Source organism: Penicillium citrinum (assembly GCF_028827155.1).
Source record: "Penicillium citrinum strain IBT 23319 chromosome Unknown utg000005l:1.0-1900146.0:1.0-1900348.0, whole genome shotgun sequence".
Lineage (NCBI taxonomy): Eukaryota > Fungi > Ascomycota > Eurotiomycetes > Eurotiales > Aspergillaceae > Penicillium > Penicillium citrinum.
The window spans coordinates 1,856,825-1,874,604 of NW_026622690.1; the positions used below are offsets into that span (position 1 = coordinate 1,856,825).

A 17,780-nucleotide genomic window follows, 5' to 3' on the forward strand; every position below is an offset into this window, starting at 1 on the left:
GAAGCATCGGATGGAGGTTGTTTTTTTTGAAATCGTCTTTCATTCTCACCTCCCTGCTAAGCATCGGCAGTTTGCTGCTGCCCCCGGATTTTGCTTGACTGGGTCTGGAGTAAAACTGGGTCTCCCCCCCTTCTTTCCCCCAACTCACTAAACCTCGGGGGACATTTCTTTTACATAACAACCGAAACCTTCTTATCACTCATTTCTATCAGCACTCGCAGTCATCTTGCGCAAAATTCGTCTACGGCCGTTCCATGGACCCTCCAAGCCCCTTCGGCGGAGTCGCCGCTCCTGAATGCGGTCCTGCTGTTGGTCCACCGACATTCCAAGTGGAGCAGCGTCGTACTCCACGTGTGGATCGTCTCATCGAAATGCGCCCCGGGGGAAGGTCTGCGCCGCTTCGGGTGAAGCCATCACCCAATGCCATGCTTATCTCGCAGGTTATTCGCCCCCTGGTGATGGGCGGTCGTACAGAGTACTTCTGTCGCACGTATTCCTCTTCTGCTTCGTTCGATTTTTTCCACTATCCCAGCTCTTATCCCTTCCCTTCCCTCTTCCTTTCCCGAACCATCCGGGTCGACCTCCGGCATCATGGGTTACGAGGATAACATCAACGGTCATGACCCCAAGGTCATGACAGATTCCGATAATGAAAAGGCCGTCTATGCCGCCCCTCCACCCTTCGACCAAGAAATGCTGGGAGAGATCACCGACACTGAGCGCCATGGTATTCAGAAATTTAGTCGATTGGGTTGGAAGCGCCTCACCGTCGTTCTCATCGTCGAAGCCATCGCTCTGGGTAGTCTCTCGATTCCACAAACATTCGCCTATCTTGGTATGGTTGCTGGAGTGATCTGCTGCGTGGGCTTGGGATTGGTCGCCATCTATACCAGTTACATCGTGGGCCAGGTTAAACTACTCTTCCCCCAAGTTGCCAACTACGCGGACGCTGGCCGTTTGATGTGGGGGCGTTTTGGATACGAGTTAATTAACCTGATGCTGGCTCTCCAGCTGATTCTGTTGACTGGTTCTCACTGCCTGACGGGCACCATCGCTTTTATGAGTATAACGGAGAGTAATATCTGCTCTGTGATCTTCGCCGTGGTATCGGCGATTATTCTCTTAGCCTTGGCCGTTCCGCCTAGTTTCGCCGAAGTCGCGATTCTTGGTTATATTGATTTTGCGTCAATTGTTCTTGCTATCGGAATCACTATTATCGGTACTGGAGTACAGGCGACCAATGCCCCTGGTGGTCTAGCTGCTGTTGACTGGTCTGCATGGCCGAAAGAGAACTTGACTTTTACGGAAGCTTTCATCGCCGTCTCAAACATCATTTTCGCCTACAGTTTTGCAATGTGTCAATTCTCTTTTATGGATGAAATGCACACGCCGAAAGATTTCGTCAAATCAATTTGGGCTCTCGGTATCACCGAAATTGTTATCTATACTCTTACTGGTGCGCTGGTTTATGCATTTGTCGGCCAGAGTGTAGAGAGCCCAGCTCTTACCTCCGCAGGAACCACTTTGAGTCGGGTTGCATATGGCATCGCTCTGCCAGTGATCTTTATCAGTGGATCTATCAACACTGTTGTCTTCGGGCGCTTAGTACACGGTCGTATCTTTGCCAACTCTCCGATCCGTTTTATCAACACAAAAATGGGCTGGATTACATGGCTGGCCGTTATTACGGCTGCTACCATAATTGCATTTGTTATTGCTGAAGTCATCCCCTTCTTCAATGACCTGCTCTCACTTTCTTCGGCCTTGTTCATTTCTGGTTTCACATTCTATTTCCCAGCCCTGATGTGGTTTATCCTGATTCGGAAGGGAAGCATGTTTAGCTCAAAAAATATGTTACTCACTGTTGTGAACGCAATTATTTTGATCATTGGACTGGTGATCCTTGGCGCTGGTACCTACTCCAGCGTTGAAGATATTGTAAGTCACTTTCAATGACCGGCCATTCTTCGCAACACCAAACTAACACATAATTCAGATCGAGAAATACAACACTGGTGATGTGCGTGGTGTTTTCACCTGCGCGAAACCCTCCTAGACCACGGCATGGAGATTTCAGCATTTCCCCCATTATCGCGAAATATCGAATTACTCCCAATGTCTGCAGTTTAAACAGCGCACAGCATTATAGAGGTTGTCCTCAGAGATTCTTTTTCCTCTGGCCATCTGGCTTATGGTCCTGTATATAATCTACTGGAAATCCAGCTCCATGCATCTTTTCATGATTCGATTGTAACCTTCAACTTGCTTCTTTACTGCCCACGTTAGATTCTATCTTATAGGTACATATTCTGTCGATCTGGTCTCGGGTTGACCTAACATCCATGTGTGATGTATTATTGCGAGAGCAAACCTGAATAAGTTGAGCCAAACATGGAAGAAAATGCCTTTTTAAAGTAACGTAATTCCCAGTCCCCCTGGCCACGTCAAAACATCATATTAAATACAAAATTTCTCACCTTTATATCCAAACACTTAAGGCTATCTGTATCGTCTAACAATATGTGAGCATTTAATATATTAAACTAGATGTTTTTTTTTGGTCGAGAAAATATTTTGGGGTGTGATAATATAGATATACATATCTACATTGCTCGATCGGGGCGTATTTTTGGTAATGACTGTAATTAAGGCTTTTGTGAATAAATAGTTATTGCTATGATGTTCATAGTGCTTAGAATTTATACGATACCGAGAATTAAGTTGGAAGGTCTTCTCGTTGTTAATATATTGAGATTTGAAAAATTGCATTTAATATGATGTTTTGAGGTGGCCAGGGTGACTGGGAATTATGTTCCGATACTTACTAAGTATTAACAGCGTCCGTAGATATGAATATGTACCACTAGTACTAGGGTAAAGGTTCGGGTGGCTTTTGCTTACATTCTATGAATGGGTCATACCTATGAGAGTAATTTTGACCCTTTTAATTCTACTACGATTAAGTACTAGTACCGGCTGCAGTAGTATATATTTGATTCAGGCAGAAATATAGTATTGTAACATTAGTTTGAAGCTACCCTTTTTCTGCTATTCTTTCTGCTATTCTTTCTACGTCTCTTTCTACGTCTCTTTCTACCACGAATCTTCAGAATGATAGTAGAGACCAGAGGTCCTCCCAAACTTATCTTACACCACTGTATAGGCGGTGATATAGGACTTATTCTCGCAAAGTGGCGGCTAATAAATGCCGTACATATCTCATGTAGTATATTCACTTATACTTCAGCTGCTGTACGGTGGATCAAGTAAGGATATGGCCCAGCGGTATTCAGAGCATGAGCGTATTCTTCGTTCAGATGTACAAAAACGATTGAATTTCGACTATCAGTCAATTTGAAAGTATCGACGCGACTCAGAGTTGAACCACCCTTTTTTGGTCCTCCACTGTCGCTCACTTTTCTAAACCGTCTTGAAGACATTCTGTTCGTATGGTTCCGAATGTGGAGTGCTCCTCTTGTAGATACCATTTACAATTCACCGGCCTCGATGCATCTTTGCGACGAAATTTGAAAAGAATGTCGATCTTGCCGTTGCGTCACATTGGAAACCTTTAAATGCTGCGAGTTAGTTCTAGCAAGACTGCAAAATCGAGGATAACAGACCCCTGTGGGAAACTATGGTTCACAAATTCTCAGCACAAGGATCTGCCTGACGGTCTCCTGGGGAAATATCTTTTGTCATTGATGCCTATGTTGGCTGCATAGCCATGTAGAGGCGATACGACCTGCTTTGATTTGCTCAGGCCCAGGCCAGAAAGATCCACTAGGCGTCTCTTGCGCCCATGCTGGCTGCTACCAAGTTGAACGCACAGAGATTCCAGATGGCTGCTTTTTCGTCACCTTGTTCGAGGATTCGTCTCCTGAGATGGCAGAAAAGAGTCTTTGTGATCCGTGCTACTTTCGTAGTGTTTCGAAACAAGACTCTCCGGTCTCCAATGGCTCATAAACACTATTCCGCGCTCGGAAGCAGCGATATATGCAGCCCCTGGTTGTTCCTTTGCCCGGGTTGAGGATGAGCGGAAATCTAATCGGGGTTGCGTTTTCGGGACGATGTTCCAAAGAATATTCAAGGCCAGTATGTGTGCCAAAATTGTTATCACTGGACCAATAAATACCGGACCCTGAAGCCTTCTGACGGAGGGAAAGAGAGACATAAAAGTATTAAAATCAAGCTAGAGCAAGGTTTAAGTACATGTTTCACTCCGGACTGTGGCAGAGTCGATAAAGAGAATCTTGGAAAGTTTGTATGCGCAGGTAGGAAGACCCCGAAAGAATATCAGGGAAAAGTCTTCTGCCAATCTTGTTATGACTACATGAGACATGGTGGAAAACTTCCAACCGATTTTAGTCGACGGAAGGGACAATCAGGACCTCTCATCCTGTGATATATTTTCCATCTTTGACATGAGTCCCTCTGTGCTCGCGGTTTGCGTTTCGTCCCCGATATTTTCTTTATGGTTATTAACCATATAACTAGTTTGTTTTTACATCCGATGGTTGCATTGTTATACTATAAGAATATATAGAAAATATTCGCAAATCAAGACGCACTGTCGCACGGCCTACCCTTTCTCTTAACTTCAGCTATGTATAGCTTCCAGCCCTGGATGTACCTGGAGGTACATCTACGGAGTACCAATACGCACATTGACCTTTTTGCATTCATACATACCTCCCCTGAATTTAGGTATAGGCGTGCGATTTGGAGAACCAAGCATGTCCCACTGGGGTGGCCGATAATGTGCACTACAAACAGTTCAGGTTAAGCGCCCGGAAAATCACCGGCAAAACCTGTTTTGATTCGAAGGTCACATATACACCTCAGCATGATTGGTTTTGATTCGGATTTGGAGAGACATGTGGAGTTCATCACTCTCAGGGTCTTCAGGGTCGCCGCCCGAGACATGGAGATCAAGCAGAGTATGGGGCGACACTACTATGTACTTTGCATCATGTATACTACAGTGTAAACGGCTACTGCAAATAAGTACCCGATCGGTATTGGAGAAGCAATGGTCTTAGGATTGAATATCGCGTAGTGACGCGGAATAAGCCATTCAGACTGCAGCCAGGTAGAGCTGATCGGAGGGGAGTACCCAGGAATTTCACGAAATTCCTTAAGATCATTAGATGATACAACTGAAGGTGGCTCTTCAAGTTCACGGTAAGTATGTACAGTAAAGGAATGAACAGCTATATTGAGCCGCTCGAATATATTTGCCACATTCACGAAGCATTATGTACCTGCTAATAATAGCCCTCGGCACCCCAACGGGGCGAAGTAGTGAACTCCACTCGCCGGCCCATACACCCATTTTCTAGCTTGAAGGAGCATCAAAATTTGAGACATCGGCCTCGGCAGCACACGGCTCTATGAACAATATATGAATTGCAATTCTGCGAGGTAATTCCGGTCCCTCCGTTTACCAGGGGATGGCCGTGTATAAAGGGACGGTCTTTTCCAACCTTTCCACATTATTCCCCAGAAGACATTCCACACATCAATAATCGCTCCTATATCGAACAAATACTCTTTCTCTCCCTTTTCGACGCAAACATATTCCAACATGCAGATCAAGAACCTCCTCTTTGCTTCCTCCGTTGTGGCGACTGCCGCCGCCGCTCCCTCTGCCCATTCTGATACCTTTGGCGTTATTGCGATCCATTCCGGCTCTGGTGTGCAGAACTCTGGTTTCAACGCCGCCAAGAGCAGCCTGTTTGCTGGTCTGTCTAAGCAGGGTGCTAGCTGCGCTCGCCCCAAGGAGCAGGATGCCACATTCTACATCAAGGATGGTGCTCTCTATCTGTACGATAAGTCTGCCACTCCCCAGGAGATCTATGTCGATCGATCTGGCATGGGTAAGTCATTTGAATAATAAGACCTTCCAGACAAGGGAGTAATAGGCTAATTAGTTCCATCTACAGGCCAAGGTAAGATCGGATATACTACTGGTGCCCAGCCTGCTCCTAGGAACTCCGAGCGCAAGGGATGGGCAGTCAAGGATGGACACTTGCAGTTCGCTGGCAACGATCTGATTGCCTGCCCCAACAGCATCGACGGGGCTTGGTCTATCTGGGCCTCCGCTGGAGTTTCGAATCCTGCTGGCAACAAAGACTGCGTTGGCATTGCTGCCCGGATTGAGAAGACTTCCAACCCCAACGGCTGCTTGTACACCGAGTAAATCAAGTTGCAAAAACACTGATATACTCTTTTAATCGATTATCTGGGAATGGAGTTTCAATAATAGCGAAAATCATTATATATTGAACCGTTGAATTAACAAATCGGCGTTTTTAAAAGTAATTTCTGTGTGACAAAAGTGAAGTTAAAATACAAACAAGTCTCGCTCAAGCTGCTGCCCAGCAACTTGCCCAAGTGGTCATATCGTTCAAATGGTATGTGAAGTTTATGAATTACCACCGGCAGTGTCGGCGGTAATTCGCAAGCCCCGAACAATCATGGCTTGACGGAGGGAAGATTTCCACTGCCAATGATGTCTCCCTTATCCTCGCGGCCAAGCTTTGCGCGATTAATACGCTGCGCAGATGTCTTGAAGAGCCTAGGCATTGCAGTAGCCTCGAATGGAATATCCTGGGAGACCATGCGCACTAGCTCCTGGGCTGCCAGCCATATAACAGGCATACCGTGCCCATTGAAACCCGCGATGATGAACTGGCCCTCTTTCGACGGGACCTGACCGATATGAGGGTGCGTATCATACGAATAAGCCATTACACCCGTCCATATACTATCGACCTTGGCCTCAGTACCTTCCCATCCGCGGTAAGTGCGTTGCATATAGCCGTCATAATAATCCTGGACCGACTCGATCAGAGTACTGTCATCCACATTATTATACCACTGATCCTTGAATGGCCTAAATTTTGCGGAAGCACCGCCAACAATGATACTTCCATCTGTTCGTGGAATAAGATAGGATAGAGTGTTGTCGCCAGCTCGATTGATGTATGAGTTATTCAATAACGGAGGCATAACTCCATCGGGGACTGTGATCCGACAGCATATTCCTCTGCAAGGAATAATATTTTTCTCATACTCTGGAAGGATTCCTGACACATAGGCATTATTGGCGTAGACGACTTTGTGGGTATAAATTCGCCCACGTGGGGTTTCAACGAAGAATCCACCAGATCCATCAGGCTGGATCGAATAAACCGGAGTGTGTGTTTGAAGATTAACCAATTGTGAGTCCAAAAGTTTCTGCATTATGTGCATGATGAGCTTGAAGGGCCAAAGGGTTCCGGCAGTAAATGAAGCACACGAGATCGCTCCTTTAATACCGCAGACCTAGGTGTATTATGGATGATCAGTTCTACTACCAAATCCATATTAAAAGCATATTGGGAACGACTTACTCCTTCTGCTTGGTTCCTAGTATAAAAAACAACATCATCCATGTACTCGAAATGGTGTGCCTTCATGCTGTCGTAAGTAGCCTTGGCCTTCTCTGCTGCATCCTCATTGCACCAAACATCCATTGACCTGGCCAGAGTAAAGTCGCAGTCGATATTTTCCTCCTCGATAAATCGTTTCAGGGCTCGGAGGTTGGCAATTTCAAACTCTGCGATTTCTGCTCCAGCCCTTGGCCCGGCTCGTTCGATATAGGTTGGAATATGCCCATAAAGGTCAGGTCTAACATGTCCCCCATTTCTCCCGGTTGCTCCAGAACAAACTCCACGGGCCTCCAGAATTGTGATAGAACGTGCAGCATCCCCCAACTCTCGAAGCAGATGATGAGCTGTACTGACTCCAGCATAGCCAGCACCAATAATGACAATGTCACTTCGAGCCGGCAAGTCGACGGTCGAGCGATGGTCGCTGAGAGGGTGCTTTTCGGTCTGCCAAAATGATTCCAAGGGGTTCGCAACTGGGAAATATGCCCTATCAGAGTTGACCGTGGCTGTCTGATCAGTGCAAGAGATTGGCATGATGAAAGCTCGCGAGATTCTTCTGCTGAGAGAAATGTTAGGTTTCTCAAAGGAAATATTTTTTTTACACGACGGGCTCAGCGGCCACCTTTTGGAGGTGATTCCGGACTCACCGACTCTCTCAGTCATTTTGATCGTCGATTTCCCGAGTGGTACGACTTTCCTTAGCCAGCACCGCCAGACCAGCCCCAATTGTCATTTTTGAGGCCTTCTGTTTGACACATTCCTTGTCTTTTGACCATTAACATCGAAAGATTGACTGGTTTCATCCTTAGTCATATGGAAACAGTGTTTCATACTGGCGGCCCCTTAGATCCATCTCCCCCCATCGTGCGTGAAGGGTCACTATGGATGAATACCAGGAAATGCAGGTTTGATATATAAGTGTTCGACCTAAAGAGGAAAAGATGAGGACCTTGGAGATTACCGGCTAGGGCTGACCAGTTGGTTTGAAATTGGGTTTTTATTTTCAATTTTTCCTCCTAATTAGTGCCTAAATGGTGGGACTCGCGGTTCTCGCGCTACGAATAACACACTGGAACGAGCTATTGCAGGAAGCAAAAAAAATTGCAAAATGCCGAAAAAGCAAAAAAAGGTAAAATAAAAGAAAAGAAAAGAAAAGAAAAGAAAATCACATACAAGAAGAGGCAACAGGTTTGGTATACCTCAAAATTATTCCAATTGTGCCCTCGATGCGCCCGTCATGCGACCAACAAACAGACAAGTTGGCTCTGAAAAAGAGCAGCAGCATTGGGATGTTGAAGCTGCCAGTGCCCATCTTGAAGAGATTCAAGTTTTCAAGCAGGGTCTACATCAGCGTCACATTCAGATGATAGCTCTGGCCGGTACAATTGGAACAGGGCTTTTTCTCAGTTCTGGTCAAGCAATTGCATTAGCAGGGCCTTTGGGAGCTTTCCTAGCGTACTCTATAGTTGGTCTCACAGTCGCTAGTGTGGTTATGGCAGTGGGTGAAATGGGATCCCTTGTACCACTTAATGGAGGTGTAATTCGATATGCTGAAATATTTTGCGATCCGGCGTTGGCATTTGCAAATGGCTGGAATCAAATTTATTCCTATTTGGTTTCTATCCCAGCCGAACTTGTTGCTGCTGCCGTTATTGTCGAATTTTGGATCACTGTGAACAGCGCTATTTGGATTACAATCTTTGGTCTCTTGATGATCATCACTGCTCTTCTTTTTGTTCGCGTCTATGGGGAGCTGGAATTCTTTTTCTCCATGCTCAAGATCATGTTGATCATTACCATTAATATAATGGCTTTGGTTATTACGTGCGGTGGTGGCCCCGACCAGAAGGCAATTGGATTCAGTTATTGGATCAAACCGGGTCCCATGGCTCAATATCTTGATCTTCCTGGCCCCTTGGGCCGCTTGCTTGGATTTTGGAAAGCATTTGACAACGCGCTTTACGCATACTCGGGAATCGAAAACATCACAGTCGCTGCCGCTGAGACAAAAAATCCGCGCAAGGCTATTCCAATGGCTGCCAGACGCATCTTCTTTCGGATTCTGATATTTTATGTCCTGACTATCTTCATGGTCGGGTTAGTTGTGCCCTCCTCCGACCCCAGCTTGATGACCTCGACCAACACGGCCTCTCAATCTCCATTCGTCATAGCAGCTCGCAATGCAGGAATCAAGACTTTCCCATCGGTGATCAATGCAATTGTCTTGACATCGGCCTGGTCGTCCGGGAATTCTAATATGCTTGGTGGGTCGAGAATCCTGTTTGGCATGGCAGTTCACGGACATGCGCCGGCCATTTTCAAGCGCACTAGCCGCTTCGGAATTCCCTACCTGGCAGTCCTACTATATGGAGTCTTTATGGCATTGGGGTATATGACACTTTCCAGCTCTGCTAGTGAAGTATTCAACTGGCTACAGAACATTGTTTCAATCTCTACCCTTGTGAACTTTATATGCATTTGTATCGTTTATCTAAGGTTCATATATGGTTGTCAAAAACAAGGCATTGATAGGCATAAAGAACTGCCATGGGCGGCACCTTTTCAGCCGTTTACTACTTGGGTCTCTTTTATAATCTTTGTGCTCCTTTTCTTCACTGGTGGGTTTAGTACATTCATAAAGGGCAGCTGGAACACAAAATCCTTTGTTTCGTCATATATCAACCTACCACTCATTGTTGCAGTGTATGTCGGCCACAAATTGGTCATGAAAACCAAGGTTTTGTCTCTGAACGAGATACCAATCCGACCCTTTATTGAAAGCGCGAGAAAGAACCCTGATCCACCGGTCAAAACAAAACGAGGATTAGCGAGGCTCAACATCCTGTGGGCTTAATAGCTTCGTGATTTCATACATTCCCATGTATATAGAATCAAGATTTTCTATATTTTTGTTCCCTTTGCAATTCGCTCTTGAGAAAGATCAAGGAAAATGTACTTACATAGCAAGGCGAATACGTTGAGAGACAAGATAAGATAGAACAGCACATCTTCAGTCTATAGAATCATCGTGAGTTTCCAAGACTACTCGGGAGATCCTAGGGCTCGGGACGGACCGGGCTTCAATCTTGAAATGCGGTTGGTTCTTTCAAAAATACCTAAGTGAATGGGAGAAAGTCGATCTGTGTATTGGTAGATTTCCCTAGAAGACCTATACATAGCGGAAGTTAAGAAAAAGGGTAAGTCATACGAGGGTGTGTCTTGATCTGCAAACTTCGTATATAATAATGCAGTTGTCGAATTGAAAAGCAAACGATATCTTGATTCTTTTACAGCCAGGATCTTTCCGGCTTGTACGTGAACAAAGCCCGAGCAGGTCGCATGGTTTCCGCATTTTGAATCAACTGTTTTAGACATCCATAACGAAAAGATTTTCAAGTGGAGAGAACGACAGAAGAGAAGGTGCCTACCTTTTTTTTTGTCGTTTTTTCCCTCACTCCACAAATAGTGTCATTGTCAAAGTGGAAGGAAGAAAGAGTCAATCACTAACTATATAAGATCACTTCTACTCGCGGCCAAAGTAGTCCTCAAAGGGCACCAATACGTAGGTTATCCCAAGAGTGGTTCAATTCAAGCTCATTGAAGTTAATACCTGAAACGAGAATACAACGTTGGTGTCAAACTTATCAAGGGTGTAGCCTTCGCAAAAACTCCGTGGCGAAAGTCCTCTACACCACAATTTCTCCAGCTGACGTGTGAGACGGAAGACCAAAGCCAAAAAAGCCAAAAAAAAGCAAGAAAATTTTGATCTGTGAGCAGTTGACCTTATTATTGCATCAATAATGTGTGAGTCTCATCTATTGATTTATGGTTACAAGCCTTAGATTTTGACAGATGTTGGCGTAGAGAATGTATCCGATACAGTGCCGTAACATTAATTTGAAACTACCTTTCTTTCTACTCGTCTTTCTACCACACCAAGCCTCCGGGAACGTTAGCGTAACCAGAAGGCAGTAGGCAGCAGCGGCCAGCGGGATGGTTCAAACTTATGTTACACCATTGTACTACTTGCCACTCCCGGGACAAGGTTTATCTGATATACGCTGACGTTTCAAAGAATACGTCCAATATATGTTGCACCATGAACCATGAAAAAAAAAAGAAATAACTAAGAATGGACGACAAAAGGCCTTTCAAAAGAGTCGACGGTGGTGGTCAGACTTTGAAGAGAAATGAATGTGGCTTCCCGGAGTGTAGGATTAAGGAATCCCAGTGACTTGGCTTTTTCCATACTCTCGAACTATTCTTTTGATTCTTGTTTGACAATAGGGGTTTCGTCTGCGGTCGGCTTTCTAGCCCAGACTCTTCGACTAGAGGCGCCGGTCAGAGACCATCATACCCCGGAAAGATTTTTTTTTTTGAGTTGAAAAGAGATAACTTACCAATATTCATAAGCGTGAGTACGCGGACTTTTCAATTCAGCTCGAACATTGGCCAAGTAGACTTGGACCTCATCATTGCTCCAAGGAGACGGAGCTCCGAACTTGGTCAGAAGCCAGAGGGCCCAACCTTCCAGGGCAGCAGTCCAATGAAGGTATTGGAGCTGGCCGACCTCCTTGAGAACCTTGTCCTTTGGCCAGGGCCCTAGAGGTATCTTATACAATTTCTCTTCGGCATCAACAAAACCGGCCTTCTCCATCGATGAACGCATTGTTTCCTGTGTCAAAAGAGAGCGACCAGCTCTCTCAGAGCAGCCGATAAAGTTGTTTCCCCAACCAGCTAAATAGCTATCGCCTTTCATCGAGCCGTCATCGCTGTAGACTCGAACGTCTAGTTCAACCTGCTCAATCCAACCACCTGGAGCAAGGGAGCTGAAGAGGAAAATATAGGTTAGAGTCATCAAGCGTGGGGCTCAAAGACGGATCTTGGCCTTGGGGAGCACTAACTCGTAACACTGCTTGTATAGTTTGTCTGTTTCATCAGGAGTAAAAGCCCCTAGCATTAAACGGAGGTGAATGAAGTCGAATGGATCTTTCCATGTCCACTCGCGTAGGATATCATCCACTTCAAATATGCAATTCGGTGGCATCCATGAGACAGGAGGGGGGGAAATATCAACGCCGCGAACGTTTGCTTTGCGTGATCAGTTCAGTAATTCAGAATGGGACTTAAGGAAACCAACCAGACGGATACCGATCGGCCATGTCACTCTTCAGTATTAGTAAGACTCAAAATCATAATGGGGGAAGAAATTACATAGCCCAGGTTCCTTTTCCGGTTCCGATATCTAGAATATGCTGGAGCAAAGAACGTGATGAGTTATTATCAAGCATTTTCTACAGAGGAACGGGCCAACTTACCTTGGGAGACTCGCATATGGGGGCCCGATGGAGTGGGCATTTCTGGTTATATTCTAGCAGAAGAAAGACCAGATGGCTAAATTTCAATAGTGAGTTACTGAACCACCGAGCTTCATTGGAATATGTTGGCAGTACGTACCCAATTTCAAATGCCTCGAATTGCTTCTCGTCCGAGGGACTCCTAGATAGAGATTAGCAAAAGGCACAAAAAGCGCATGCGGTAGCAAACCAATAGTTATCATCCCTCAGCGCTTGATATCTGCTTTCCGGATCAGCCGAGAAGTCCCTCGTGCAATTATTATCGGATCATGAATAATAACCGTCGGCCATTCTCCAATCTGCCTTTGGCGATCGTCGACGCAATGGAAGTGGTCTCACTGTAAAAGTGTAAGAAAAGAAAGAATCCTCTCAGGAGTTTCCGGTTTCACTCAACGATTCGAAATCCTGGGGCTCCCAATCTTTGGTTAGATGGTAGAAGTCAGGGTCCTAATAGTGAAGATTAAGTCAGAAATCATAGCTCGTATAGTATATATTGACACAGGCTCACAATAGCAATATCTTCCGACATAATTATGAGCTTCTAGCGGAATCAACGAGATAAACGCCGTTAGTAATTTCAAATTGCAAAGACAGAGAAGAAGAGCAGCCAGGAGACAACCTTCTGACACCGTGGAGAATCCGGGCCCGCATTTAAGTCCCGCAATTGAATGTAGCTAGCCTAATAGGGATCTGGGCATCTTAGCTTCTAAGCCAGGATTCGGCACTAATCAATCCTGGTGCGGCACTACTCGGGGTAATGTCAGGCCATGGGAATCATGGGAACAAGCGAAAGGAGAGAAACCAGTTGCTCTTCTAAAAAAGTGACAACGCCTCCAGCTTCCAACTTGGCGCATACTCCGTACCTCAGAAAGGATCGTTGCATAGCAAAAATTCGAACAAAGAGTCTCATGCATAACTCCTATTCAGGAACGATTCCGGAAGTCCGATCATCATACGCGGCATAGCCCATTACGAGGCTGAGAGAAAAGCAGTTTTATGATTTCATAAACTGTTTTGGCTTTCAATTCATCGTGAGTGTCCGATTGTTCTCTCTCTTTTCATTGTTGTGTGTCATATCTGTTAATCTACGGTATGAAAGTACCCTGCGACCCTAATGATGTATCTGACCCAACAAGGCTAATATTCGACAAGAGATCACGAAATATATTATATGCATAAGCGAAACCTGTCAAACCATTACCAGTTAATACCGTTGATATACTATACACTATATTACACACTGCATATGAAGTTGACCATCGTTACCACTCAGCGGATCTCTAATGCGTGCTATGTCTCCTTTATCCACGGTCAATGGACACTCCCAAAATCAGAGAAAATTAACCAAAAGAGCTTCTTTGTACTGATGCAAGTGTCTATCTGACCTGATAATAACCCATTAATCCTTATATAGTAGGGAATCAAAATCTATAAATATACTATAAACAACAAAAATGCAAGGCGTTCTTCCATGGGAAGCTGAAAAATATTTGGGGGCCAAAATTCTTCGCCCCCAAAAAGTCCTTCAAAGCCTCCCCTCAGCCAAGCACTTCTTTAAATCCTTCCATCTGCATCATTCCATGATTGTCCTTGGCTGATCCCAGGTAAATTTTATTGATAAATATTGAAACTACATCGAAACAGAAGATGGGTGGGATACCCTGGCAGTCTAAAGGCTGTCGAAATTGTAAAAAGAGACGTGTCAAGGTGGGTTGATCCCCGATCGCATGGGAGGCCGGTTCTAATAAGCCGGAAAAAAGTGCGATGAGCAAAAGCCAGAATGCTTGCGTTGTATCAAATATGGTACCAAATGCCTTGGGTATGGCAGAGATCAAAGATTTGTTGTCTATTCCGCTGCGAAAAACTTTCAAGGAATGGCTCAGGGGCCTCGAGGACAGTCGCAGGTTCTCCAACACGATATCTCCGCACGAGGAAGTCTATCGCAGGGAATTACAGCTGGCCCTTCTAAACGCGAGCAAATATTCTCGAGATATGCTGATATGTTCTTTCCAACTGGCCCAGACGCTAAATCTAGCGTGGACCTTTGGTACTATCTCATTTCAAACTTCTCGGTCTTACCCTCTAAAAGCGACATGCTTATGAAGTCTCTGGCTGCGTTGTCTTGTGCATATATTGGGAAGCAGAATTACGATCAGAACATACTACGATACGGTCTTCAGCTCTATAATTCTGCAATCAGACAAATGGCGGCCATGATTAATCGCGATACTTATTGTGACGATATCATATATACAACAGTGATATTTCAAGAAATCGAGGTGAGCGGCAATTTCTTAAGGTTTACATGATACTACCAGTACTACCCTGTCGTGGCCTTGATATCCTTTGTCTCTAACATTTTGTGAAGACATATCATTGCCCACATGGCCTTCAAGGATGGATCTCTCATGTTGTAGGGACTAATGCTATTATGAATCATTACCGACGTCGGCCAGGGAAGAGTGCTCTAGTTGATACGATTTATCACGAATATCAAAAGCAGCGTCTAGTATGCCAACTCCCGATGTTTTGACACACAAACTCCTTGAAACATACAGCTAATGGCTCTCGTAGGTAATGTCTGCTCAAGGGGTCAATCTTAACCAAGAAGAATTTGACTATGTGACTCAACCCAGCGAGGGCAATCCTATGGTCGAGTTACTTCGGCTATACGGACAATTCACGCCAATTGCCAACGCGGTGAAGATGGCAAGGCCTCCGAATCACAAATCTTGTCGCATGTTGCTTCGTAGATGTCTCAAACATTTAGAGAAGGTTTGCGCATGGTACTCCCGAAATGTCATAAGAGGGCCCGAAGAATGCGCTCCTGGTGAAATTTTAACCAAGCGAATTCCTCAAACAGATGAAATTTTTGGAACACCTTATCGATTTCATTCGCTCGATAGTGGGAAGATTCATACAATGTATTGGACGCTACTTAGCATTATGCATGTCGTGATTTCTCGAGCACGGAATCTTGTTCGCGTTTACGATATCGATCCATTGACACCAGATGTCGGTGAGCAATTTGGTGACCCAGACTATGTGATGTCGAGTTATTGGGGAGACCAAATTGCCCGAGCAATACCTTTTCATGCGCAGGATAGTATGAAATCATGGGGTATTCACTCTGTCGTGTTCTCATTATGTCAAACCACCAAGGCGTCGGCCATTGACTCTGGTGATCGAAGAAAATTTGACTGGTGCTATAGTGTATTTAACGCATTTGGCAAAGCTGGCTTCGAGTCTAGTGCACGTCTTAGCGAGGTCTTTTCAGGATTATGGATGTATCATCAGGCTCAGCGAGCAGGCATTGTCACAAATTTAGATGCCAGCAGCCCACAGCCTGGTACTCCAGAGTCGGTACGAAGGCAGCACGATGCTGTGGGTGGGGTGTCCAAAATCCCAAACATGCTCATGAATGAAGTGGCCCAACGGGAAGCTTCCCCATAGAAGAGCTTTGGGCTTGCACGGCAAAAGACTCGAGTCAGCTTTTTGATGTTCTTCTCTCTACTGGTTGATTGAATAAAATGAATGAATAATATTGATATGAATATGTGTGTGTGTGTGTGTGGTGTGAGGTAAAGGAGAGAAGAGTCATGCATTATATAACGCGACATATACTCCAAACAGACATCTCGTTGCAAGAATTTATAAGAGGACTAGATGTGATAGCAATAATAAAATCAGTATTTCGTGCCTTTACACCAACGCTACAATACAAATGATGGGCAAGATATCTTCACTCACTGAACTAAGTTGGAACCCAATATTTGTATAAGTCCAGAAGAGTACAAAATAATATCACTCATTGTTTCATGCTCAGATTTCCAATAACCGGTGGCAACATTTTACTCGTGTTGCTTTGATAATTCGAGGTTGACACTATAATCTGAATTACTTCATCAATAATCGAATGGAAGGCTATTCACAGACAATACGACAGGGAAAATTAAAGCCCGGATATGGAGTACCGTACTTTATTACAGAACATTTAGTATTATGTTGTAGTAGAATATGAAATTCGTGTAAGAACCATGTCTCAATACATGAGTAAGCCAAGAGAGTGTTGGTTTTCTCGCACCGTTTGAAGCATTGTTCCACAAAGATCAGTGGTCCCAGAAGACATATACGGCAGTCATTAGCTGCCAGGTGGCGGCTAATGATAACAGACACTTTGCAAAAATTAATCATTCCTATATCACCGCCTATACAACAGTGGAATAGAAATTCAAGACAATTTGCCGACCGCTTTGGCCTGCCACCTCTCGTTTTTACTATCATTCCGAAAACTCGGGGGTGGTAGAAAGAGATGTAGAAAGAATAGCAGAAAGAAGGGTAGTTTCAAGTAGACTGCGGCACGGTTTTGGTTATATTTTTTGCAAATATTCAAATTCTGATACCACAAAGTCTGGTCAGAGACTCTATCCCAATACATTCTGACAGATTCTGGTGGATATTATATTCAGATACAAATTTTGTTTCTGATATCGAATCGATTATATTATTGTCAAACTGATTTGATAACCAGATTTTTATTCTATTTCGCGATCTGGATTTTTCTTATTGAATTTCTGAGATTATTTTTCGGAACAAAATTGCACAAAACTGATTATTCGAATATTTGCAGCGGTTTTTGAAGATTTTTTTTGGAAGAATTTCTGGATAGACAATTATCCCAGAAAAAAGCAGAACCTGTCAGCAATTTGAGTTTGAGTTTTTATCATTTTGATATATCTATTTTCTGCTACATCAACTATATTATCTTAATGAATTTCAATCGTACACAATATCTATTTAGCAGTTCGACAATCGAACAAAACTTATCTAAACAATAATGTATATTCTGCTAGCTGGTTGCAATGGATATAGCTGCTGCAGTGCTATTTGACATCAGAGTAGACCGATTTACACTGGGCGACAGATTGCTCTTTCCGTTCAGGAAAACAATTGCATTATGGTGATTCTGACAATAGATCGGAGATAG

General features: G+C 44.4%; 6 protein-coding genes across 6 annotated transcripts; 4 read left to right on the plus strand and 2 right to left on the minus strand.

Moving 5' to 3' along the window:
• Positions 1-591: 591 nt before the first annotated feature.
• On the plus strand, positions 592-2,056 carry N7469_006529 (uncharacterized protein; the record flags this gene model as incomplete). The annotated part of the gene is made up of 2 exons (XM_056645447.1): positions 592-1,938; positions 1,997-2,056. The coding sequence occupies 2 exons, from the start codon at positions 592-594 to the stop codon at positions 2,054-2,056; spliced, it is 1,407 nt and encodes a 468-aa protein (XP_056500685.1).
• A 3,531-nt stretch (positions 2,057-5,587) lies between these two features.
• On the plus strand, positions 5,588-6,202 carry aspf34 (cell wall protein PhiA; the record flags this gene model as incomplete). The annotated part of the gene is made up of 2 exons (XM_056645448.1): positions 5,588-5,879; positions 5,946-6,202. 2 exons carry the CDS (start codon positions 5,588-5,590, stop codon positions 6,200-6,202), a joined length of 549 nt encoding a protein of 182 aa, XP_056500686.1.
• A 275-nt stretch (positions 6,203-6,477) lies between these two features.
• On the minus strand, positions 6,478-8,099 carry N7469_006531 (NAD(P)/FAD-dependent oxidoreductase; the record flags this gene model as incomplete). The annotated part of the gene is made up of 3 exons (XM_056645449.1): positions 6,478-7,329; positions 7,398-7,942; positions 8,084-8,099. 3 exons carry the CDS (start codon positions 8,097-8,099, stop codon positions 6,478-6,480), a joined length of 1,413 nt encoding a protein of 470 aa, XP_056500687.1.
• A 574-nt stretch (positions 8,100-8,673) lies between these two features.
• On the plus strand, positions 8,674-10,290 carry N7469_006532 (aromatic amino acid and leucine permease; the record flags this gene model as incomplete). Its single annotated transcript, XM_056645450.1, has 1 exon — positions 8,674-10,290. The coding sequence occupies one exon, from the start codon at positions 8,674-8,676 to the stop codon at positions 10,288-10,290; it is 1,617 nt and encodes a 538-aa protein (XP_056500688.1).
• A 1,404-nt stretch (positions 10,291-11,694) lies between these two features.
• N7469_006533 (uncharacterized protein) lies at positions 11,695-13,322 on the minus strand (the record flags this gene model as incomplete). The annotated part of the gene is made up of 9 exons (XM_056645451.1): positions 11,695-11,764; positions 11,837-12,265; positions 12,341-12,527; positions 12,577-12,604; positions 12,755-12,830; positions 12,894-12,935; positions 13,075-13,131; positions 13,188-13,240; positions 13,302-13,322. 9 exons carry the CDS (start codon positions 13,320-13,322, stop codon positions 11,695-11,697), a joined length of 963 nt encoding a protein of 320 aa, XP_056500689.1.
• Positions 13,323-14,440: 1,118 nt separating this feature from the next.
• On the plus strand, positions 14,441-16,246 carry N7469_006534 (Zn(II)2Cys6 transcription factor domain-containing protein; the record flags this gene model as incomplete). The annotated part of the gene is made up of 4 exons (XM_056645452.1): positions 14,441-14,500; positions 14,554-15,072; positions 15,162-15,302; positions 15,368-16,246. The coding sequence occupies 4 exons, from the start codon at positions 14,441-14,443 to the stop codon at positions 16,244-16,246; spliced, it is 1,599 nt and encodes a 532-aa protein (XP_056500690.1).
• Between the last annotated feature and the right edge of the window lie 1,534 nt (positions 16,247-17,780).